The 26,775-nt window shown below is 39.3% G+C and overlaps 1 protein-coding gene across 12 annotated transcripts in view; it reads left to right on the top strand.

Annotated features, from left to right (window-relative positions):
- The first annotated feature begins 5,818 nt into the window (after nucleotides 1-5,818).
- tcf7 (transcription factor 7) overlaps nucleotides 5,819-26,775 on the top strand; it is a 75,111-nt gene continuing 54,154 nt past the window's right edge. For 5 of the 12 annotated variants that reach the window (XM_038708281.1, XM_038708280.1, XM_038708284.1 and 2 more), the window contains exons 1-3: nucleotides 5,820-6,301; nucleotides 6,745-6,814; nucleotides 8,307-8,413. In XM_038708281.1, coding sequence (XP_038564209.1) covers nucleotides 6,119-6,301; nucleotides 6,745-6,814; nucleotides 8,307-8,413 — 360 coding nt within the window. In that variant the 5' untranslated portion in view covers nucleotides 5,820-6,118. Of the gene's footprint in view, nucleotides 6,302-6,744; nucleotides 6,815-8,306; nucleotides 8,414-26,775 lie in introns of all 12 variants that reach the window. The other 7 variants (XM_038708278.1, XM_038708276.1, XM_038708282.1 and 4 more) reach the window with 3 other exon arrangements.

The following is a 26,775-nucleotide window of genomic DNA, read 5'->3' as shown; positions in this document are numbered from 1 at the left end:
ATAATCTTCCAGCCACTAGGCCTGCCTTGAAATCTGATGCTTCAACTCGCAGATCACCTCACCTCACCTCAATCAGCTCAGCAACACACTGAGGCAAACATGTTTGTGTGGTGACACGGTGTGGCGCAGAAGCACTTTTGCTGCTATTTCCAGTCACTATCAGACCTGTTTTTCATAAGCCGGGGCATGATTTGTTAATGTACGTCTTTAAAAAGTTCACGAACTGAAGCAAGTCTGATTGAAGAGTGGAGTTGTTCCAACCACAGCTCGCTTGTTCTTTCCTCTGAGCACACAGGGAAGAAGAGAGCTGGCTCAGTGCAGGCATTTGAAGCTTTTTGTTACTAATAAAAGATATAGACAGTTCAAAATAAAAATGTTGATCTCCTCATACATGGTGACAGATAGCACAAAATGAAAAAAAAAGGATGGGACTTTAGAAGACAATCCTTGGAACAGTATTGGTGAAAATCAGTCAGGTCCTCAGTTGCCAAAGAAACGAACAGTTTAATAGTTTGGATCTTCAGTATTTTATTAGTTTTTTCCCATGTGTGCTTTAAATTTGGCCAAATCTGCCATCTAACTAGAAGAGCATGGTTTCTTGCAAAGATCCATTAGCATTTTTTCAATACAAATGTATTGGAAATGGATCCTTTGTTTTTAGTTTTATAATGTGATCTAGATTAGCACCATCACATGTCAAAAAACTATGTCGCTGTCTTATTAACTATATTTGGGATATTTTTGATGAAGTTGCTGAACTTACTTTTTTTATTTGTTTTACGTTGCCCAGGATAAGATCAAATGTGAGTTCATTACATTTCAGATCTTGCTGGACTCAAAGTCACAAATAAAGTGTTTGCATCTACGTCCACTGATCCTCTACTGAAGACCAGCGATGTGTTTTCAAAGCTCTTTTCCTCCACTGTTTATGTTTGTTGATTTCACCCCCAAAGCCCTCCGCAGATCTGTGATATCATCTCATAAATGTTTGATAAGGAGCTAACGAAGAGGTAAAGGGACTGCATTCTCAGAGGCAGACCCATTGAAATCCGCAAACACTCAGCAAACTAGAACTTGAACAAGCCTCATTATCCTGCACAAGATATCAAGTTCTGTCACTCTTTTCTCTCACTTGAAAATTCCTCTGTTTTCAGTATTCACACAGCTCAAATTGATCAGTTTGAAAGTGATAGAGAAAATGGTGATATAAGTACAGCCCTTCCTTCAAGCAGTTACCATAAGCTGTCCTTGAGCAAGGCACCCAACTTGCACCGTCTCCTGCAAAACCGCTCACTGGTCGACAACACAGGGACTGGCTCCTCTGTCTCAAGATGTAACCTTAATTCTTGAAAAAAAATAAAATAAAATGTGTCAGAGCTGCTACTCATGTTTCCACCTGTGTGTACCACTTCTCAAACAAGTGTGTGAAATTTTGAAATGATTCAAAGGTTAATCAGCCTCCTACAGAGACCCAACTTCATAGGAGCTATGTGGCATCACATTGGTGTACAACCTCTTTTTTAAATGAAAAACACAAATTTAGAGTGGTGTCTACATTTCAAATACAAACTTTCTCCATAGACATATCTCAAATAATAAAGAAGAGGACAAGCAGGACAAAATATCTGGTGAAGGACTTTAAGACATGTGATTAATTCTATTTTTTAAAATGCATAACCGTTGCACAGAACTTAAACATCTCTTCCTTAACTTTTTAATGATGTTTGCATGCAGATTGCTGGTTTTCTCGGTCCACTTAATATCTAAAAGCAATTAAAATAAAGTCAGTTGTAATATTTAATCTCACTAAACCCACTTTATTGTTGAAAACTTTGTGTTAGTGTAGATTAGTTTAGCGTGTCACAGCAGAAACTTAGACAAAAAATAAAACTGTTGAAAAGATTTGTTGAGCTTCCACATTGCTGGCTGGATGCTGCCCTAAAGGACATGGTTTTGATTGTAGGAAAACTACCAATAAAAAGCACACAAGTGGTTCCAGTTAAGAGCTGTTCGCTTGGATGTGGCTTAACCCCAATGAAAGGACATGATTTAATTACTCTGCAGCTTTAATGCGCCTGATGTTTCTTTAGAAAGCACAGTATATAATCTTTTTTTGAACTGTGATTCATCTTTGGAAAAAAAACACGTTAAAGGAGGAACATTTTCCCCACCAATGACTGAATCATTGAAATTGTCTTCTCATATTAAATGAGTCCTTTACACGCTGACAGTGCAGCTGATCTTTGTGTATTTTGCACTAAGTAGCATCATTCATCTGCATCTTCATCTTTTTTTTAACAAATGTTTGGGTTCATGAAAGAGCACAAGATGTACTGTAGATCCTGTTTCCCCTCATATTTCCTATCACCACTGTGAGGACTCCAACCTTTTTGGGCTTGTGACCCCTTAAATTGAAGCAAAGTCTACCGCACTCATCACGGGTTGCATATGTCAGCTGTGACCAGTTCAACCAAAGATTGTTTTATTTGAATAACTTTGAAAGGCTTGAGGAGATAAAATTATCCAGTAATTCACAAAAAAAGCAAAAGTAAACAATTTTGTGTGGCATAAATTTGTTTTTGCTATTGTCCTATCCTATTTTGTGACCATTCAGACCTTCTTGTTGGAAACCATGGTCTAATACTACAGCATATAAATTGTTTTAGCTGATAGCTATTAGCTATTAATCACTTTTTGTTTTAAGATTTTATGCTTGCTTTTCCTTTTGAATAGTAAATTAAATACCAAGAATACCCCATTTGCTTTCTTCATGTCTTTTAAATTTCAGCATTACTGCACAGTCAGGGTTGTTTTGCTCTGCTAGATTTCCATAAGCTTTAGATGAATAAAAATGTAAACATCTTTGCATCAAACACGTTTCCTTTATCAGAACAACCACAGTCTTTATCTTGCTCAGATATAGCACTCGTACCTGTGAAAAGTTTGCCTTCTGGGGCCACAGTAGCTAATGCATCCTTTTGTTTTCTGTGTGGGCTGCTATCTTTTCTATCTTCTCATGTTTCCTTATTTGGCCTTTCCTGCCAACACATGATTTCTGATGTCACAAGAGTTCAAGATAAAAGATGATGAGAAAGGATGCTCGGGGTGTACGTGAGTCACAAAAACTCTGGACTGAAAAGGCAGTGCGGTGTGAACTTAAAATACAACTCTGATCTGACAAGAATAATCTGACCATTCATAGCAAAGTGTGTGTGTGTGAGGAGAGAGTGAGTGGGTGTCTGTGTGTGTGTGAGAGAGAGAGAGAGACAGAGAGAGAGAGAGAGAGAGAGAGAGAGAGAGAGAGTTTGTAGGTCAGAGTGCCTCTTTCAAGGGGGAGTGTGTTCATTTCTTCCTTTGTTTTTTCTTTCAGTGTGAGAGAGACAAGCAGGCTGACTGCAGCCTACAGCTTTAGGTGAACCTGTGAACCCATATGATGAATGCGCAGACCATCAACACAGATATTCATGGGAAACTGTGTTAAGATCAGTGCGCTGCGGGCTCACATGGTGGCGTGGCCCGCGCAGGAGAGGTGCTGTCTCTCTGGAAAAACAGCTGTCTATATTTAATCAAGGCGAATAAACAAGGAGTTTAAACAACTCATTTATAATTTAGATTTGCATACATTAAAACTGCTCATTTTAATCTTTTTATTAATATGCATTGACAATATTGTATAAATATGCAGTTTTATGCAAATACCAGGCCCCTTTTCTGTTTGTATTTAATTCTGTTTCCCAGCTGTGGATCATCATTTTCATTCAAGGCAACCGACTCAGATTAAGTCACGTATTAAGTCACAGCATGGGAGTGTATAAATATTTCTCAATTAAAAACTCTGAAGACCGGCTATGCTACTGTATCAGCATTAAAAATGCATTGGCATTGGGAGGAAAATAGGGAAAGGCAAGTTACGAGTTGGATAAGAAATCAGAACTTCGAGTCTACATCTTTGAACTATGTTTTTTCGTCTTTCCCTCCCTCAATCGAGTAGTTGCAATAGCTAACAGTTTTTGCTGTTTTGGAGACTGTTACAAAATCTGGGGGATGTAAGGACCAGCCAAAAACATGCTGTGTATCTGTTATTGATGAGCATGCCGTGCCTTCTGATGTTTTTTTAACAAAATGTCCTACATTTTGCTATGTCTTGCCTGAGCTGCCACTTTTCTGTGCATACAAATGAGGAGTTTTGTTCCAAAATGTGAAAACTACCAACTGAACAGTGTGACAACAGCCGCTACAAAAGGACTGGCTGGGTTAGGAGTAAAACTCACAGTGCATAATTACCAAAGTTATTAACTAACTTGATGATGAAGATACCCCCACAAAACAGTAACATTTGATACCAGTAGTATCTTTGGCATTTTAAACAATGAAAATATTGGTTAAACTTTTATTAATAGCTGTATAGTAGCTATGAATCACTAGATGTAAGAAAATGTCAACTTTTAAATGCAGCACTCATGACAAGACACATGTTTAATGCGACCAAATCACAAGAAAGAGAGGGCAGGGTTTCACATACAAGAGGCAGCTGATCCATTGTCTCCATCACCACAGCTGACACAGACAGTACCAACTCACATTTTTTGTGTTTTATGTTGTGTGTTAATCTACATTTTACACAGCTACCTGAAAGGTTGCATGTTGAACAGCTGAAAACACTTAAATGTATTTAATGTTTATTTCTATAAAGTAAGTATACATTATGGAACAACGCTGCATACACAGTACTTTATTTGCTACACCAGTCCCTAGATGGACCGTGCAAACTGAGGATGCATTTGATGGGAGTGTAGCTGAAACAAAGGAACCTATTATTTGTAAATGTCATGATCCTACAATTAATAATTATGCATATTGTGTTATCCTTTAAATTAAAACCTTGGTGAATGTGCACTCATGTGACCAAATCTACAGTATGCTAGGAAACCATCTTTGGAAAAACTCATAAAGAGCAGCACTGATAATAATGAACTGGCTCGACATTAGAGAAGAAAATCCTCTTCCACACATTTGAATGTGAAAATGAGTTCAAAGTGCATCATTGTCATTTGAAGATAATAAGATCATTTTAAACCAGCTGGTGAGAAAAACAAGAGTACAGATTCTCCGCAAACTTTGCTTTAGGATTATGGCTGAGCTCCAAAGTAATGCAGTAGTAATTATCGTTTCAATATGTGAATAAGAAATAAAATCAGAGTAAAACATAATGAAAAGGCAACTCTAGATGCAGCTACTTTCATAAATATTCAGTAGTGGAGGAAAGATTCAGTTCCTTTACTTGAGTAAGTGCAATATCACACTGTAAAAACACAAAATGTAAACATCCTTGATTTAAAATGTTACCACTATACTACTTATAATACTTTTTAAGTTATTTTTGATACATTAATGTGCATGTTGTGTTTTACATTCAAATTAGCTTCACCTTGCGTAACTGCCAAGATGAAGCTAATTTGAATGTATTCATATACTCTTGGGTGATTTATTTTAGAAGCTCATCCTATTCTTTTTTAATGCAAAACCTTAACTATTGCTGTTAGATAAATATTGTGAAATTGTATGGTGTAATTGTATAAAATGGCATTAAATGGAAATACTCAAGAAAAGTACCTCAAATGTGTACTTTAGTACAGCACTGGAGTAAATGTACTGTGTAACGCAGCAGCCGTGTGCAGCCAGGGGACCGTGGATAGTGTGAACACGCCCCTGGAAGTCATGAATAATGCCTGTTCAGCCGAGCTCAGAGAGGTGATGTCTCTTTAAGAAGCTCTGCCGAAACAATCGTACAACCCCCCAACAAGTCATCGGACCTGTCAATCATCCGGTCGGCGCCCTTTGATGTCGGGACTCCTTGCTCTGTCTTGGGCTCAAATGAGCTGTTCGCTGTTGTAGGGAAACATTAGTCCTCTACCAACAACCAGCCGGGGGACGCCACAACTCAACTTTTTTTCTGTATGTCGTGGGGGTTTCTGCACTTTGGAGGCGCCCCAGACTGAGGAGATTTAACAGAAAAAAGTCCCTTGATTCTTCTCTTTATTTATACTTTTTTTTTTGCTATAGTTATTATTATTTCTCTAAAAGTGTATAATCTCGCAGGGGTGGGGGAGAAGTAGACATGCCTCAGCTCAGCAGCGGCGGCGGGGACGACCTGGGAGCGAATGATGAGATGATAGCGTTCAAAGACGAAGGGGAGCAAGAGGAGAAAATCCAAGAAAACGCGTTCACGGAGAGGGACCTGGCCGACCTGAAGTCCTCCCTGGTGAACGAGTCGGAAATAAATCAAAGTCCGAACGCAGCGGTAGGTGGCTCGGAGTGTGTGTGAGTGTTTAAAACACAGAGAGAGAGAGAGAGCGAGAGTGTGTGTATGTGTGTGTGTGTGTGTGTGTGTGTGTGTGTGTGTGTGTGTGTGTATGATGAAAAGGTTGTTTTATTTTACACGCTGCTGACAAGCGTTGAATGAAACTCAAAAAAAAAAAATTGTGAATGTGAATTTCCTTCAGGCTTACAGTAGTAACGTTCCCAGGCTACCAGAGGTTCACTACAGGACAAGTGATGCCGTATCGTAGCAGAATTTAAAAAAACATAAGCTAAAGTACGGTTAGGGTTTCTTTAAACATACACTCTTTGACACTCTACAATACTTGTGTGGTTGTTCTGTCTTCGGGGTGCATCGCCTTTTTCTTTACTTTTTATTTATGGAGTATGTGACTGAGTATGTTATCTGTTGTTGGTCCTATCCAGGCCGTCAGACGGGCACAGCAGGGCGAGCAGAGGGGCTTTCCGGAGAAACACCGGGAGCATCTCGACGTGGGTAAGAAGAAACATTCACACACTGTTCTCTCATCCTGTTCGAGTAGCCAACACTCTCTGAGAAAACAGCTGAGAAGCTACTGTGTCAACGTGAGGAGTATTTCTGTCACGGTGACACGTGTCGAATATTAAAGCCAACTTCATAGAGTTGTAATCAGGTGTACACTGCAAAATCTGTCCATCGTGTCGTAAATTCTCCAGCTTATCTCTCGGATCTATCATGCATGTCCTCAGTGTCTGTTTCAAATTAGCATGCCCCCAGAAAGATTCAAGTAAAAAATGGCCTGCTTTAAATGTCTTAATAAGTTATTTGGTGAAACATGGACTCTGAAAGTCTCTTGGCCTTATCAGGATGAGGTAAGGTCACTGTTCTGCAGCTCAAATCAACTTATATCAAACATTTTCAATATATTGTGGTCATACTGCTAATATGAGCTGCCCAGAGCTCATGTATCTAAATGCATTCTTGGATTTTTTGCAGTGTAGCTTATGCCAGACTTTGCCAAAAGTGGGGTCAACCAGGGTCCTTAAAAAGGTTTATTTGAACTTTTTTTGGTCTTAAATGTTGCCCCCCAAAGGTACAAAGAAATTTTACTTTTCCCTCCCTCAAGAAGGCACATATTGAAAATGTATGCATGGCAGTTTTAATTACAGGTGTCACTGTGGGCTTTACTCTATTTTGTTAACTCAATTCAGTCATTTCTTAAAGGAAAACGTTCTTTTGAGCAAAATCTTCCACATGTGAATCTGTGCTTTCAGATGGAAAAAAACATTACAGCTCTGAATGATGGTGATTGCAAAACTGCATTAGTTTTGTATTCTGTCACCTTGGTTCTGGCCACATTAAAAGTTGTGGCACATTCGCTTGCAAAGCTTGTAATGACAACGCTGGAACAGTAATAAAAAGTTTAGTGTGTGTCTGCGTGTTTCACATAGACCAGGTATACCCTAGTTATAACTGGCCCCACAGAGAGGCCTCTGATGCTTAATATGGGTGGTAGAGAGAGATAAATTAACACATAGGCTACAGGAGTTCACGCCTCTCAGGTTAGGTGACGGTTGTAACGCTTTTGTCTCCTGTCAGTGCTCATACAAGGATATAACATGTAGGAACCAGAACACTTGTAAATACTTGAGCTACTTTGTATGCACCTTTATTTTATTTTGTCAGGCTTTCCTTTTTGTTTTGAGGCATACAGCTAAATCTTAAAGCAGTGTTGTGGGAGTAAGTATCTGATTTTTATTTAATTTTAATCCTAATAAGGTGCATACAATGATTCATGCATAGCTTCTGTTATTCCATAAGCAATTGTAACTTATAATTTGAATCAAATTTACAATTATGCCATACTGACACACGTCCTCTCAGAGACCAAACCAAAGGAGTTTCGCTAGGAAATTATGAAAAAAGTGACAACTTCTACAAACTGGCATTATAAATGGTCCCAATAAAAGTGAATTTCAAACTCATTTGTTGTTTTTCATGTCTTCAGTGTCGAAGCACCAAGATGGAGGCATGTACAAGACTCCGACGTATCCGGGGTATCCGTTCCTGATGCTGCCTGACCCCTACCTCCCCAACAGCTCGGTTTCTCCATCTGTAAGTCCACTTCTGTTTTAATTCTCCTGCTGGCTTTAGAGCACTGGTCACTGTTTGTGTCCTCATTGTTTCTTGTGTCAGCAGCTGAGGGCAGGCTGAGGTCCTTATCTGCCCCTCTTTACATCTTACTTTGGACTCCAGTGCAAGTTTGTGCACTTCGGCTACTATTTGTATTCTTTGGCATCACGTCCAAATGCTGAACACATGGTTTTGTGCTTCAGGAGTGAAACATAGTTTTATTTGATTAACTTTTTAATAAAATTCTACGTTGGTGGTGATGCTCTTGCCATAGTAGCTAACCCCTGCTGAAGAAATAATCAGAAAGACAAAAACATACACTCAGGCATGGAAATATTTTGAGCCTGGTAGCTGCTTTTATTTTTGGCTGAAGCAAATAGACCCTTAGTTAGTAGCCAGAATTCAATAGTAATAAACAGAGACAGCATGGACATGAGAGACAATAAGTGATAGTGATTTTTGTTTCTGGCATAAACATTTCTTCTTTATATTTTTGCTTTTTACTTTGTTGTGCATCTAGTCCTGCAAATCAGCAAACCTCCACTCACATCAACCTATTGGATGGGATTGGTTTACTATGGCATCAGCTATAATATTTAAAACATTATACTTCTCACAAAAATAGCATTTTCTATCTCTATGTACAGGTTTCTTTACTGGCTCCTTTGTGGATAAATCAAATTTTCTGAGGGAGTTGAATTAAAGTAGATTAATCTCAGTTTCCTGCCTCTTTTTCTCACATTTGTGAAATACAAATAGTAGTTGGGCTACTCTTGGGTTTTTCTGCTGTTATGCTTCTTTTAGGTTATGAAACCATTTATTTCAGTACACTACTCGGACGAGCCTGTAGTTTAGTACAGTGATGGTTGATTTATGTTCGAAAGAGGCAAAAAGAAGCAGTGTCAGCGTGAGATCCCAGTCGCACATCTGCATCAGTCACAAACTTTACATGTGTTTTGATTTGCCTTTGAACTGCACTGTTTCCCCCCTCAACTGCCTTATGGAATAAAGCTGTATTTAGAATGTGCTTTCCCTCATGAGCCTCAAGAAGCAGAGCAGAAAAAGAGCTTGTTTTTGTTTATGCTTTTGCTGAAGTTGGAATATGATTGATGTCGTCATAGCGACTCGTTTCACACGACATTTTTCATCTGTTTGTGAATGACAAGAGGTTTGTTGCTGCCTTAATAACTGTTCTGAGTGTTAAACCGCTAAAACAAACACCAGAAAGACTCAGGGAGGGATTTGAAGTATGCAGTATCACTCATCTAGCCAGACAGCCCCTAAAAAATTAATCATAAAATCCCTTCAAGTCACCCGTAAGAACCAATATCCATGGATAGGCTGACTAATTGCACCAAACATGAGCGGTTGTGCTTAATTCATTTTTCACGTGCTGTGTAATCCTGTTGCCTGAATTAACCCCCTGCTCTAGCAGGCGAGACATTGCTAAACAGCAGCTGCCTATTTATGAGATCACATGTACTGTAGGCTGATCTAATGTGAGGCACAGTGAATTAGGAATTTGCTGTATCACAAAATGGCCAGAAAATGTGATTTGCTAATGACATCTTTTAAGTCTCTGAGAGTATTTTAGCCCACCGTCAGCCCAAGTCTGGGTCACGACCCAGCAGTTGGTCATGGGAGAATTTAAATAGGTCATTGAAGGGTCAAAAAATAATGACTATGACATCTCCTAGTAAAAATAAATCCATTAAAAATACCTCAAGATCCCCACATAAAAAAATTAAAGGTCTCGTCTATAAGAAAATAAACTTAAATTTCAATGTTATCGCTTCTGTGAAAGTTGCTTCTTTTCTCGACCACAGTTGCATTGCATAAAGTTAAATGAAATATCAAATAGAGCTTCAAAATAAATGTAGGGAACTCTTTTTATGCCCTCGCTTTGACAATAAATAGCTTTTGTACCCTCTCGTTGACCTTAAACTTTGAACTTTTAGAAAAAATCACTCGCCTGAGAAAAGGTAGCAGTGTGTTCTTACAGTGTTTTTGTTTTTTTTGGAAAGAAAATCTTAGACTATTCCTCCACCTTTTTGGTTCTTGGATTTACACGTAAAGGTACATTGTTTGTGAGAGAGGCAGGTCTGTTCATAAACCTCCACTGTGATTGAGAACATAATTGAATGAACTACTCGTACGAGAGAGCGTACTCGTATTTCCTTAAACATCTTTATACTCAACAACGTATAACACAGCACATCCGGCATCGTGTTAGACAAACACAGTGAGCGAGGGTGCTGGTATGTGTGGCTCATCAGTGTGTCTCCTCTTCTTTCACCCTCGTTTCACAGTCTTCTCTTCTCTTTCTCCAACCCTGGAGTGCCAACCGCAGAGCCTCTCAGAGATTGTTTTTGTTGAGGGTGGGATAGTGGGGTGGGTGGGGGGTTGGTGGTGGCAAGATAAAGAGCACTTTCTTTCCCCGTGTGTCTTCGAGACTCCACACAATGCTCACTTGTTGCTGCTTCCCTTGTAATTAGCCCGCTGGTTGTGAGGCGGTAGCGCCGAATCAGGCCCCGTCTACCTGCCACTTGAAAGGGTTGAGAACAGTGGTTTAGAGGGAGGGGGGGTGATGATTATGGATGGAAGAGATGGATCGGAAACTATAGGTCTGGGAGACCGTTTGGTATTTTCCTAGTGTTGTGGTGTTAATATAGGACAAGGCAACACAATGTTACATGTCTTGTGTGTGTCCATGTCTGACTGCTGTCTTTCTGCCTTTATATTATGATCTGAAAGTTTCCCTCTTTACTGCTAGTTTCTTATAGTCTTGGCAATTAGTTGTGAAGAAGCTTGTCCATTTTATGTTTTTAAAGAATCATTTCATTTGTTAAATGTCAGATAATATTGAAGATTTCCCAGAACACAATGTGACGCCATCAGATTGCATTTTTTTTATTTGAAAAGCCTTACAAAACCCAAAGATATTTAATTTAACAATGATGTAAAATGCAGCAAATACTCAAATTCAAAGAGATAGAAGTGATTAGTCGGTGGATAATACTTGGATAATAGATTACCTGCTTAAGTGATTTTATTTTAAGTATGTTTTTATATCATTGGAAACTGGAGATCTTTGAGTTGGTCAGACATCACAAGGCATTTGAAGATGTTACCATGGACATGGAAAATGTGAGGGATAGTTTTCTGATGTTATAGGCCAAATACTGATTCAAAATAAAATGTAGATTAATTGATAATAAGTTAATTATAGCCCTAATTCTGTTTCTATTATGCGAGGAAAAATCTTTCTTGGTTGTCCAAAATTGTGAATAATGTTTGCAACCAGTTTAAGAGGCAGTGACGGTAATCTTCCACAAGTCAGTGGGAGACATTCAGCATTTACCAGCTGAACAAAAACAAGGGCAATTTCTGAAAACCTCCGTGGGTTCCTGTAAACTGCTTTTAACTGTTTAAACTCATTATGAGAGCATCAGCTGAATGACTGCAAGTCAAATATTAATTGTAATATTTGTCTGTCTGTATCATTCCCTCCTCTCCCCTGGGTACACTGTGTGGGTTTATCTCTCGTTGTATAAGACTGATCAAATAATTTCAAGGTTTTTTCCCAGATTTTTCAAATTTGGTCATTCTACCTTTTGAAAAAAATATAGTTTTTAATTTTCATGTCCCATATTGAAGGATTGAATGAGAATCTGTCCAAGGACATCAAGCATTTGTCAAAGTTTGATCTCGACCATCGGGGGTCACGTTGCATTTCGGGCAGAAGCAAAAAACATCACAATTCCCAGTGCTTTTTGTTGTTCTGAAAACATATAATTTGTCATATTCACCCGAACCGTTTGAAAGAGACAAAAAGACGGATAAATGACACCCCTTATTGTTCTGGAATTAATGTGAACATAAAAAAACAAGCTCCTAATCTCTGTCGAGAAGTGAAGACTGCACACTGGAGAGTCTGCTGCAAAGTGTTTCCCCTCTTTCTTCCATTCAGCGATAATACTCCTATTACAGCATTTCATGGGACATTTCACTGTTGTTATATAAATGTAGATATCAGCTGTCCTTTCAGAGGAAGTGGCCAAACAGGGAGATTTGTGGGATTCGGAGATATGGCTAAACTCCCTCAGCTTGTTGTCTTTGGATAAAGCTTTATCCGGAGTGTGTTTGTGTGTGTTTGCTGTTTAAGTTCATTACACTAAGTAATTTGTATGTATCTAAGGCTCTGGCATGTTTTCTGTGTGTGTACATCTGCATGTTTTCTCGTCAAGTTTGTTGCCGTAGGCTTGTGCTATCCAGCGTTCATGGTGTGTTTTGTGTGCTAATGTTTGCTGTATGGTGTGTGTGTGTGGGTATGTGTTTGTATCCAAAGTTTGTGGATGCAGATGTGTGTGTGTGTGTGTGTGTGTGTGTGTGTGTGTGCGTGCGTGCGTTAGACCTTTCGCTGGCTGTGTGTATAATGCTGTGGGTTACCAGCAGACAGTGTTTTTGAAGGGATCATGAGTCTTTGTCATCTCGAGGAGTCAAACCCCCGCGGAGGAGGGATCTTCCTCACATCTTTCTCCCAACTCCTTTTGAGCTTTGCCTTTTCCACCTATTCATCTCTTTTCTTGCCTGTGTTGCCTTCTTCATCCAAGCTGATTCTAAGCATCTGTTTGCTCCAATTCACATTTTCTCACTGTGTTAGATAACTTCATGGTATTTGTGAACTATGAAAAAGGAGAAGGCCGGGAAGCGACAAAGCTCACTCACTTTGAGTTACAGGGTGGTATGTCAAGCAACTTACTGAATAATAGATTGTAAAGGTATTTTTTATGGTGAGTGGACAGAATGAGTCAATGGAAGAAGGAATAGAGGAAAGCAGAGAGGAGCTGGGAAAGGGGTAGATGAAGAACTGACTCTTAATAGATGTGCATCACGTGAGATTTTGGTTATTGCAATGTGCATTAATATCGGCTTACAATTAATCAAATGACCATACCTTCGTGCATACTTTTGCATTTACACAGATGACTAAGAGTAGTGTTTCCCCTAAAGTTTCTGATATTAGTGGGCAGAATTGGTTATTAACAGGAATGGTTAATAGATCAAACTTGATAAAGCACTTATTTATCTAATCATCATCTTCTATCGTTTCTCCCTTGCACCATTTCATGCAGATAAATGCCAGCATCGTGGGGTAGATTACTATTAATTGAACAATGAGTTAACAGTTGGCAGTTGGCTTCTATAACTCAAGGTGCACTTCCTGAAGCTGCCTCACAATAAAAGCCTATCAGTGTTATGCAAGTGGAAGGCTTTTAATGTGAGACACCATGTTACCATCACCTTTGCTGCAGTGGACAGCGGATCAGAAAACAGCAAGGGGTCTGTGGGTTAGATCAAAGTAAGAGCAGAAATAAAGTAGTAGTGGAAGTCACATTGCTGATTTTAGATGGTAATTGGTGGGTGTTTGGCTCAAAATTAGTAGGTGGCCCCCTTACTAAAACAAAAACAGGGGTTGTACATTTTTCTGAAGTGGCCAGTGATTTCCGCAGGAGTAATTGGTGGTTAATGGTTATATTTTGACAAGTATTTAGACTACATTTTAATCAATAACCATTACGACCATATTAGTTCAGCATGTCTGTCCATTGTTTAGCTTAAAAGAAGCACGGCTTTTTAAATTGAAGTTTGCATGTAGAGCAGCTTTAACATGTTTCTGTCAAAATAGATTTTGCCTCTGAAAGCCCAAAGAAGAGTGTTAATGTGATAAGGAGTGATGAAGCTGTCAGTGGAGTAACAGCTGATCGTTAGGACGCTTTTTTGTCGGACTGAGAGACACGGTCAATTTGTCCTGTTTGCAGGTTATTGTCTGAAACCTGACATGCAACCAAATCCTAGCTTCTTATATTTGGTTGTATGCAGTTTTATTCACCGTCAGAGAGGCTGTGAAACTCCCTCTGATGTGGAAGCTGTGGTCACACGAAGACGTCAACAAGCTCCGAAGGCAACACGCCGCTCTGAAACACTTTCCCGCTCACTGTACCTGGATACTAACTGTATAAACCAGTTCATTTGGGAACGCAGTGAAATTTTGTTTGTTTTAAAAATGCTGTTTGGCAGTATGTAAACTTAGTCACTGGAATTTACAAGTCGGCGTTAGCAGCTCAGTGTGCAGTGACATTGTCTTGTTTGGGGGAATTTCCTGCTCATTTGACATTTCGTTTCACAGACTAAAATTGAAAATTGACAGGAAGGCCGCTGACAGGCAGTTTACATTTTTGGGAAGGGTAGGGGTAAAACTTCGTCATTTCTAAGACTCTAAAAGTTCAGCTGCAGTGTGTTTTTTGAAAATTTGAAGTATCTCAGCTTTCAAAATGTCCCTTCATGGCTTTCTCTAAACCAAACCAGAATTTCCGAATCAAGCAAGGAAATAGCAGTTAATAATATTTACCCACTTCAAATGGCAGCTTGTTTGCTTTTTTTTATTTTTTGTGGGGGAATGTTAAAGTTTCATGTCTTTATAAACTTTTTCATGTGCCTCCTCCGCTTCCTCGTATCCATTCAGAAATCAGCTGCTATTGCTAACAAGTTCCCCTCCCCATCCCCTTTTCCACTTTCTTGTATCTCCCAAATAATACAAAGTCGATCCTCCAAGATCAAGGGAATGGCATGTGTGTGTGTGCAAGTCTCTAGGATCTTGCCACTTCCTTGTTTCCCATTGTATTGCGGTGTTGACAGGGGGGTTGTTCAGCCAGCCCCTAGTCTCTTGGTAAACAATGGCAGCAACACAGGCTGAGGCCTCCCTAATCCACCCTTCATACAGACCCAGGGGCTGGGATGAGCGGCACTGGGGCCTCCCTGCCTCTGACTGGCTACGATAAGGACCCCGCCACTCAGATTTAAGAGGCCTAAAAGAAAAGCAGCTTTCACTAGAAGGCAGCAAACGCTGGGGTCAGATGGAAATCTTGCATCTCCAAATGTCTGTTTTGTTTTTTCAGACTTCAGAAGTTTAAAGTAACATCCATGTTACTTTTCCATCCATGCTGTCAAAGTAAAAACAGTTTAGTTACAAAGCTGCTAATGTTGGAGTTTCCAATGTGCAAGAGCACTATAGGATAAAGGAACTGGCAGAGTCTCAACTTGCCATTGTTGTGATGTATGTAAGTGCAAGATTATGGCTGAATATAGTCTAAGATTATTGAGTGGAAGGAGGTTGATGATAGGACCACAAATCTCCATCGTTGCTCTCTGCCAAATGTACAAAAGTCCTTTTTCTGTGTTCCTTCCTTCCTTTACATAACCTTTGTTTTATATTGTCGTATCATTATTTTGCATTTGTCATATTAATAAAATATTAGACACAAATATGCATTTAAACTTTAAAAACCTTTCCTAACCTGAGGGGGAGCAGGGCTGTACCAGAGCATAATTTCCATTATCGATTAATCCGTAAATTATTTTCTTGATTGATTAACTGTTAATTGTTTTGTGTGTAGCATGAAGGAGCTACAAATTTCGTTTCGTTATGCAGCCTTGTGCTGTATAATGACTAATAAACAACCTTGTACCTTGTATTTGTTTGTCTATAAAATAACATGAAATGAGAGTAAAATTGTTTGTAAATTGTTTTGTCTGACCTGTAGTCCAAAACCCAAAGATATTCAGTTCACTATCTAGAAAACAAAGAAAAGCCACAAATAGTCACATTTGAGAAGCTGTAAGGCCAGACTTTTTTTGTTGTGTTGATCAACTAATCGATTGATGATTGTTTCAGCTCTAATCAGTGGTGAAACACCAATGAGGCCATTGATGTCTGCATTTTAACCAAAATCATTGCTAGAAGAGAAATGCTAAATGAGGGCTTTCTCCTGCAGGGAGCAACATCACAGATATACATTTAATTACTATATAACTGAGTATCTGCGTGTGTGGCCACAGGTTGGCAGGTTCAGTCATTCTCAGGTAGACTGAGGCCCCCGCTGCTTTGAAAAGAGACAGGAAATATGAGCAAGAGATAAAAATAGATAGATAGACTGTAAAGAGGCAGTTTAAAGAGGGAGGGCTAGAGCGGTAAAGAGAGCATTGTAGAGAGAGGGGGGAAGATTAAAATACAAATGACCATAAGAGCGTCCCCATCGCCCTGTCGGCTTTGAAGTGGTGGGCTGTGAAGGCACCTAAAGAGAAGCTGTTCAGAAGACTATTTCAAGAGGCGGAAATGTTTAAAAGAATATCAGAAGAGGAAAAAACCCTTCAGATGGCCCCGAGGTGTTTATACCTGTAATTATTCATCCACTTATTTCTTTCCGGCGCAGAGGAAAGGCGGTATGGGTGGGGGGGGGACTGTAGAGCTGTAAAAGACAGGTGTTGGCGAAGGAACTGTGGGCTTGTTTGATAATATTAACTCTGATTTTCTCATTTTACACATCCACACACAACAAATTGATTTTGATACCTTGCTGGAAAGAAAAGAGAACAAGACATTGAGACGGTTGGTGACCTAAACTTGGTGTTAGTGCTAGTGTTTCTCTAAATTAAGACCACATTTCCCATAATGCCTCCCACGCTTCCTGTCACCAAGAGGGTGCTAGAGGTCAAACATGGTGGAAGATGTTGTTTTTTTTCCATGTGCCTTTCACTTTAGCTGCCATCAACTCTAATAAGATTGAGCTCCATTTTAGTGGCACTCTTCCATTTTATTGTCGTAAATAGGGTTGCAGCTGTATACTGGTTCCACAGTATACCAACACTCCTTCTGTTTTCATTCCTTCAAGGAATTGTAACTGAAGATGCTGCTGTTGCTAATGACAATTATAAATATTGTGTAATACCATATACCGTGTGATATTTTGAGACAATTGTTGTACCATGAAAAGTGATCTCCCGTTGTTCCATAAAGAAGTATGTCGGGTTAACTCCGACCCGGTGTAATGGATCATGCGGTTCAGACAAAATTCAGATTATGATTTTTGATAATCAATTGATCATTTAAGTCATTAATCAAGTAAAATTGCCGCAAATGTACAGGTTCCAGCTCCTCAAATGTGAGAATAGGAGATAATTGGAATAGAAACATCCTCCACTGTGTCTGATTTAAACAGTGACAGTGATTTATTGAAAGTTTCATAAGAGACGCTGGGAGGGACAGAAACAGAGACAGGAAAAGACAGGGGGCAAGTTTCAAGAAGCAACTCATTGTTTAGGCTCCAGTGTTTGTCTGTGAGGTCTTCTTGAGGTGTGTGTGTGTGAGTGTGAGTGAGTGAGTTGCGGGATGTTTCACCCAGGTGAGTCACTGGCCTGTGGAGCGAAACCGTGCAGTTTCTCCTGTGTCGTTGTTTACAGAGTGAGCTGCCCTGGCATCCCAGATGGGTGTTCTCAGCTCGTAGTTAATCAGTGACAGCACTGTCTCCCCCACACACCAGTAGATATCCACATACAGCCTCTCATTCATGCTGCAAACATGGTTTGTTGATGATTTAAAAATGTGAAAACAATGACAAAGTCTGCTAAATCTGTAGCCCCATTACATCACCCGGAGACCTTTAGGTTCTGGATCTGAACAGGTAAGAACTGGAGAACTTTTAAATGCTGTGTTTTGTTTCCTAATTGCAAATTCTGCATTCATAACCTGACCATATCTAAGATGTCGTGTTTATAATGGGAGCTAGCTTAAAAAGTGCTGTTAAGCTTCAGCAATATTCAACAAAAATGATTTCATGCAGAGAGTTTGTCTAACATGATGAGGCATGGTATCAAAACTCAGCATTTTGAATGTCCTCAGTCAGAGTTATAATGCCCCACATTCAGCTAATGGTGACGTGTCTAATACCCAATCAGCAGTAGTAAGTAATTAATTGGAGCTAGCTAGTGTGGGATCTACTCTGTCTTGTTTTCACATTTGGACGCTGAGCTCCCCATACGAGCATGTCGCTGCTTTGTTTAGCTTCAGAGGCACAGCACAAAGTTTGTATGTTAGTGGGCCAAACTCACAACCTGTAAACATGTTGAGTCCCTCCTCCCTCTTGTGTTCCTGGTCAGCGAGGAGTTTCAAAGTAAACCGTCGAACAACCGGCTGCAACTGTCCGCCCATGAGCTCGCCTGTATCCACATAGAGCAGGTTAAATGGCATTTAAGGTGGAGATACTGGCTTTGGTTATTCAAAAGTGTGTGTACAATGTATTCAAAAAATAAAAAAAGATTTCAGCCTTGTGCGATCTAAATTTAGACACTTTTGCTAATATAGTAGAAAAAATAATGTTTCACTATCTTGATATGCATTGGTCATTTGTATGTAGATTTGAAAACACAGATTTTGTGCCTGCAGATGTATATCAGGGTTCAGAAAAAAAATCAGACAGTTGTCATCCCATGCACTGATGCAATGAGCATCCACTTTGTCTAAATCAAGGCAGCGCTTGATTCTTTCCTGTTTCCTTATTAAACACACAGCACATCCATTTTGTGTAAAATACAAAATTCATCTCTATTTCGTCCAGATCTGAAGCTGTACTCATTCTGCATTCACTCAACGTCTGGTTTTGTCTTCTTTGAAACATCAATGTCAATGGGAAATCCAATTCCTGACAGGTTTGCAGTTGTTTTTGTGGGAAATTGATTGATATTGATATTGATAACACTGTGTGGGTTTCTGTTAGAGTGAGAGAGGTTTTTTTAAACAAGTCATGTGACCTATAGGAATTAAAGTTTTGTTTCATTTCCTCTTTATTACTGTCAATAATCAGGCAGTTGAACAGTTTCACAAAGCAGTCACTCTCTCTCTAGATTAGTAGAGGTTCACACTCCACATATAGCAACACACACACACGTACGCACGCACAATCACCCTGTACTTCCCGAAAAAAGAAACCAAATCATGTGTAATACCAGATTTTTTTTCTAAGAGAAATTACCAAAATAAATCTCAAGGACATTAACATAACCAGGAATGTTCCTTAATGAGCTGTATGTTACATTATTTAAACTAATCTTACATAAAGATGAGTAATGAAGTTTAAATATCCACTGTATGAAATTTAAAGATCTACACAGCACTAAATAATTAGATTCACGAGAATATTATAAATACCCTAGATAAATGGTTCTTGCCAAAGTATCAACAGCACATTGTCAACTCTATAAAACGACCCAGGTCAAGATCAGCATGGAGACAAAGGTCAGATTTAGCTTCAAATGGGGTGAAAAGTTGAGTGTGTAACTTTGGTCATGGGGCCACATCTCTGCTTGTACATGCAGCAAACAAGTATGACTTGCATTATGCAAAACTGTGCAGGAGGAAGTTAAGACAAATTTAAAACGTTGAGACAGCAGAGAAGCTAAAAATATTTAACAAAATATAGAAAGAAGAATAAAAGAAAAGCAAATATTTGTCAATACCAAATATGCACTTCAGTTTGTCTTTACACAGTTTATCAGTACACTATAAACTGTACTGGACATTAGTCTACTAAAGCGACACATGGCATGTAGTGAGTTACCTCCACTTATGTTGACTTTAACATTTTATAAGCCTGTAGTCTCAGCCACACATGGTGTGTTTTCCCGTGTGCTGGCGCTTCTACTGTTTGCAAACAGTGTTGTCAGTGTGACGACCAGAAGTGATCGTACATGACAATTTGCCATGTGCTCTGCCTCTTTCATCTGTCCCTGTAAGGAAATTTTACAACCTGTTTACACTCTGTTTGCAGATGGATGTGTGTGTGTGTGTGTGTGTGTAGGATGGTACTTGTGATTGATTCTTGTGTGTGTCTACCTGTGTCGTTTAGTTGGTGGGTACTTATTGTTCTTCATTCTTGATTATTCCTGTACCAACAGTTACTTCCAAGGTTAGACATAGGGATGCATTCATCCCATCTACAGACTTCACATTCCCTATTTCCCACTGTCTTCTCTTTAGGTTTGAGAGAGCAATGTGCCTTTCTCACTTTTTTTCTTTCTCACTCTGTGCTGCTTTTGATAAGCATTAAAATATATTCTACTGTTGCTTGAACTGTGAGCTTTTCAGTGCAAGTGCCGTTTAAGTACAACAACAGAAACCCAACAGTCAACTATGAGATCAATCACTATCAACTATGAGAGTGTTTTGTAGGAAATATTAATCACTGCATTGTTTGTCTCAAGACATGTTCAAATTGCTTCTTCTGTCTGACCAATGGTCCAAAACTCAAAGATATGCTTTTTAATGTCAAAGAAGACCAAGAAAATATGCAAATATTCACATCTGAGAAACTGTAACCAAAGAATTTTTGGCCTTCTAATAATGATTAAAAACTTAATCAATCATCCATACAATTTCCAGCTTCCACCCAAAACCACATTCCCTCTTTGTAGTAGGGCTGGATATACTGAATTTAATGAATTATTGACAGCCAACAACCGTGTACTGTCATCACAGGTATAATGCAATTGAGAATAGAACCAGTGGCCTTACGGTAAACCAATCAGCCCAAAGTCCAAAACGGTTCAGACTTATAGTACTTAAAGGAATAGTTGGACATTTTGGCCAATGTGCTTATTTGCTTTCTGGCGGAGAGTTAGATGGGTACCACTCATGTTTATCCATTAAACATGAGTGGTACTTGTACTCATATTCTTGTAAAATACCAATTTCTCAGCTTTGAAAATTTGATAATTCATACCAATCTGTGTTTGATGTATAAGATCCTTTATGACAACGCTGCTCCTCTAAAACAATTTATCTCTTTGGGCTCTGAAACAACAACTCGAGCCACTAGATCTACAGTGCGAGGGGAATGCAGGATCCCTAAACGCAGGACAGCATTTGGAAACTCTGCTTTTTCTTGTGTGGCCGCTCGTCAGTGGAATATGTTACCTACAGAGTTGTTTAAAAGTACAAGTTCTTACACGTTCACACGCCAGGCAAAGAAATGGCTTTTATTAAATCAATTTTGTTCCCATATGTGACCAGATGTATGTATGTGTGTATATAAGTGTGTGCTCTAAGGTCTGTATATGAAAGGTGTGAACATTTCCTTTTGTACATTTTTATTTTGTCATTGTAAATCTTATTATTCATGTATGTTTTTTATGTATCTTAACTTAACATCAGCCTGCCCAGAGACTACGGGTGAAAATTAGCTCTTGAGCTAAAACCCGGTACAATGCATCTTCCCCTTTGAGGTTAATGTTTATTGTACGTTGTCTCTGTTTCTCTAAATAAATAAATGAAATAAATGAAATGAAAATAAGACTACAGCCAGCAGCCGTAAGTCCACAGATAACAAAATCTACCTACCAACCTACCTTGGCTAGCTGTTGAGCGGCATCAATCTTCCCATCTAACTCATTGCTTTAAGTCGTTGGTTTAAGTCATGCAGAGAAACCAGCACCAGGAAGAAAATTTAATGCACTTTAAATAGAAAATCTTCCATTAAATGGATAATTACAATTTAATTGCTATTGGTACGCCTTATGGGTCTTGTTGGTATGGTCCAAGTGACATGTCATAATAAACTGAGTGGTTTACCTGATTGCTGACTCAAAAACAGACAAGATAATCATTTTATCATGTGTGAGTTAACATCATGTGCGAGTAAACATCCATATTTGGTGTGTTGACATTAGTAATTGATGATGTTCTGTGATGACGTTTCCTCCAACACCACTCATCTCACCCTCCAAACCTCAGCCTCTGCTGCCGGCCTTTATCATCATTTTAATGTGCACTTTATTAAAATAGTGTTCATAAAAATAGTCGACGAAAAGAAACTCAAACCCTGTTCTCCTCCTCCTCCTCCTCCACCCTATGCCCGTGGCTCTGCCCAGACCAGCTGGAGCCTCCACAGCCGCATGAGGCAACCTAGCACACATGGCTGTGATCACACACACACACACACACACACACACACACACACACACACACACACACAAACAGCACACATGCAAACACAGGGGCACAAGTCTAATCCTCCCTCATATGATACTCATCTGTTCAGGGAAGGAAGCAGCCTCCGCCATCATTTATATACACACGTGACTCATAAACATACATACGGAAGTCTAGCACACCACTAATACTGTGCTTACGTAATTCTGTAGTCACACACACATTTACTACACAGAGAAACACACTTATGTACAGGACATACCCTCACCCTCACATACACTCACTATAGTGTTAACTTTATGCCTTCACTTCCTCCTTCCTCTTCATGCACTGACACACTAACATACATCATACACACACACAGCACAGCAGCAGCTTAACACACAGCATTGTTTAAAAACAAGTACCTACCATACGTTATGTTTCATTCTTTCTGTTTCTCTGGTGTAGTTAAGAGATCTTTTAGATTTAATTGTTAAACTTGTATGCATATTTTATGTTGCAATTTGCTTCTTGTCAATAACATTGTTGCTGTCTTTTACAACATGCTACATAGAGTATATATTTTAGCCATCAAATTACTTTAGATGATCCAGAGGAGATTTTGGAGCGACATGGTAGACTCACCACCACCACTCTCATCAAAACAGTCAAAGAGGCACATTTTGTTCTCATAGACACCTTGATTATATACTTGATGTTGCTTTTCCTTTATTTTGTTACCCTTCTGAAAAATGAGAAACAGTTTGTAGATAAAATAACCTGAAATTAGCATTAGTCTACTCATCAGACAAAAGTAATTACTCTGTTACTCAGCATAGCTCTGTCAAAGTGGTCTTAAAGTAAGTCTCCACACCCACACATCACATTTTTAAATTGAAGACATTGTGGTTTAACAACCATCCAGGCTAAAACTTAGGGGTATTTACTGACCATCAACAGCCCCGCAGTAAATGTACACAGCTCCCCAGAAGTCTTCACAGCAATGCTGCAGAACTCACACATCCTCCAACGTAAAACAACTAATTGAAGGCAAAGCTACATGGCAAGCTGGCAAGAAGACAAAACATGTAAATTACAAAGGCACATTTCTTGTCCGTGGAGCCCAAGCTAACATGTCTTGGTCTAGTATGTACAACAATGTACAGAGACAAAATTGTTATCAACCCTCCGACCAACTCTGTTAAGACAGCAAACCGGCCAAGAGGGTTACTGGGATTAGGAACTGCAATGCACTTGCTGGCTTTCAAATTGTAACCAATTACACCGCAAGTTACTAAATTAAGTGATCACATGTACTGTAAAGTGTTGCTAAGTAATGTGTTATTGCCCAACACAGGATATGAATGCTTGTGTTTGGTTAATCCAGAGTATTAAAACCTGGAAAACTCAAGGTACTTCACCACACAGATATAGAAATCCTCTAAATCCAATACTGCAACATTGGCCGCAATGACCCAATGAAACCTCTATTAAACGATGTAGGAAAACTTAACCAGTTTGTAAAATGATTGTATATATTACAAGTGCTTGTTATCTAAATCTAACACTACATTTCCCATAAACACCATACATACATAAATAATACTACTTGTTTTCACTGGTGTCCTCTTTGAAAGCTCTGACTGCGTAGGGAGGACCAGTGCCCTGTTCCTGCTCTGTGTTGTAAATCAGATTTCCCACAAGGCTTGTCGATGCCAAGCGTGTCAGTGACTGTGTTGTTAGTTTAAGGTAGTTACATCAGTGATGTTAAAATGACCATGTTGTGCCGTCAAAGCACAGCACACAGAAGGAGGAAAATGAGTCCCAGGTGAATGCGTTGCAGCTTACTGCCAGAGGTGTGTGTGCTATGATTTCTTCAGTCTGTGTAAACTCATGTGTTTTGGCACTGTATCCATGTGTTAATGCCATTTTTAAGCCAGAAAAGGGAGAGGGAGGAATTCCCTCTTCAACAGGTTTCCTCAGAAGGAGCTGCCATGCGTCAAATAGATTTCCTACCTTTGTTTTGCCCTGTTTTGTAGAGTAAGGAAAGACACCCATGACCACAATTTGTGGTCATGGGAACCTTTTCTGTTGGTCTTCTGAGAGAAAACCCTCAGGCTTTCAAGAGATGCAACACTCACGCACATACGGACACGTGATGAGAGCGTATTTTTCCCACTGGCCTTCAATCAACGATGGAGAGAGAACACAAAGACATAGACAAAATGTTGATCGTGCGTCAGGATTTCAGAGTTGATGGAAACAAGAGGCGAGGAAGAAGAGGTGGCCTTGAGGTGATGGAGGGGTGATGTTGTCTCGACAGAGGAAGGGAGGTGAAATGCTAAAAGGAAGACGGAAGGAATCGAAACAAGATGATTTAATGACACAAAATTGTTGTCACCGACATCCAAAACTTAATATGTTTTAGTTTGAGGAAGTTATGGAGTTCATAAAGCGTTTTTAATCAGTGTGTTGAGTTGTAGTTTTGTGAGAAGGTGTTGCAGTAAATCGGCCTGTGTGAGCATTTTTCAGGGCCAAACAAAAACTAGAGCAACTGTGATGTGCACTGCAATGCGGTCGGTGTGTGTGTATGTGTGTGTGTGTGTGTGTGTGTGTGTGGGCGTGCGTGCGTGACTGTGTAGGTGTTGCACAGTACAGGGCATGTATGTGGGAAACACTGTATGCACACCAAGGACAGATGAAAGGGAAGAGGTGGGTGGGCAGGAAGTGAAGAACAAAAGAAACACATCATCTGATTTATCAGACGGGTACAGATTGGGTTGATCAGATGGAGGAAAAAAAATGATGGAGAAGAAGGAGAAAGTGGATGCAAACAAGTCTGAGAGAATTTGAAAGAGGTATAGAGACTGATAAAATGAGAGAGGGGGAGAGAGAGAGAGAGAGAGAGAGAGAGAGAGAGAGAGAACAATGAAGGAAGAGAAGAGAGCTGCAGTAGCGGAAGGGAGTTAGCAGTAAACAATGAGAAGCGGTTACCGCGTTGTGCACCTGGTAAAACAAAACCACAGCCCCAGTTAACAAAGACACTGACACCTTAAGAACACCTTTAACCGTTTCACCACTGTACTCAAGGAAAAGAAACACAAATCCAGGGCTAATTCAAATCTCGAAAGTCAGTTTTTACTTTCAACAGTAGGAAGTGGATTTGTTAGAAGAAACCAAAGTGGGCAGCAGAGTTGTCACAGCCAAAATGAGTATTTTCATTTGTTTCTTTCCTTTCTTTTTTCTTTGCCTGTGCTGTGTGACTGGATGCTCTTTTTTGTAGTTTCTGTTGTTTATTACACAAATATTATCCTTTTATTAATATTGGATAGCAAACAAATCGTCTTGCCTCATTTTTAAATTTTGATTGTTATTGTTTATTAACTTTTTCAACCATGTTTCTTCTAAATTCATTCTTCACGTGCAGATAGTGTTGGCTCTCACCACCTTAAGGCGGAGATAAAGGGACATCATTTGAAATTTTATCACTAATGGTGCTGATAAAATTCCTGAAATACCTAAAATACATTGGCACAGACACCAATATTGTGATTTTGTAACACTGTTACAGTTTGTAACGATCTGTTTACATTCCTCTGTATGTGATGTAGAGTGAATATGGGCTTCAAATGTTGTACTTCTTTCTAATGTGAACAGACATTTTAAGGGGAGCGTTCAACAGGGTTGCTGGGGGCAGAAATCACAATTACTTTTTGAATAAGATGCATTAGTTTTGCATACGTGACATACCAAAATACCATTAGTAATATCAAACTGAGGTGTCAGTGTTAAGCCTTTTTTGTGTGTGTGTTGTTGGAGTGCAGCTTTGCCATTTTTGTGCTGTTGTTCTTTAGCAGAGTGCCCAGTTCACTCAAAATATGAAATTTAGGCATGCTAAAAATTGACTGTATTGACTAATTTCAATAAAATATAAATAACAGTCATATTGATCAAATACCAGGCTGTCTGGTTTCTATGAAGAGAAAGAGTTATCTTTAACACAATTTCTACGTGTCCCTCAGGGTTACTAGAAATTTGGGGAAAGTACAGTATGAAAAACAGCTTGTCTGGGAATTTTAATAGCTGAATTAACCTGTAATGTCACATTAACAGCATGCTATAGATCTTTTGAAGCACTAATCAAAACCATAAAAAGTCTATCAAACAATTTATCTGAGCTAGAAAAAGACTGGACAGAATCGATAGGAAAATAAACCCGAGCCTGTAGCATGCATGTCAGTATTTGCATGCCACCGTGTAGGCTTTCAGTTCACCTCTGTTACGCTGCTGAAATAATTTTCAGTTCACAATTATTGCGTTGGGTCATGTGAACCTCTAAAGGAGTCATTGAAAAGTTGTTGGTGAAGAGACAAACAATAAATATGACACATAAACTGTGTCATATTTGATGACATCCATCATCCTGCAGACGCGCCATTGATTGGGCTTTTCTTTCTTTCACTCAGAGGGAATGGGAGACAGACAGACATGCTGTCAGTCAGACAGACTCCATTGATGACGTTTTTATGGTCCCCTTGCT

This window comes from Micropterus salmoides, unplaced genomic scaffold (genome assembly GCF_014851395.1).
Source record: "Micropterus salmoides isolate LMB-PRFRI ecotype aquatic unplaced genomic scaffold, ASM1485139v1 Ms_hic_scaffold_9, whole genome shotgun sequence".
Classification (NCBI taxonomy): Eukaryota; Metazoa; Chordata; class Actinopteri; order Centrarchiformes; family Centrarchidae; genus Micropterus; species Micropterus salmoides.
The sequence above is the reverse complement of the archived record's forward strand: the minus strand, read 5'-3'. Positions and strand labels throughout refer to the sequence as shown.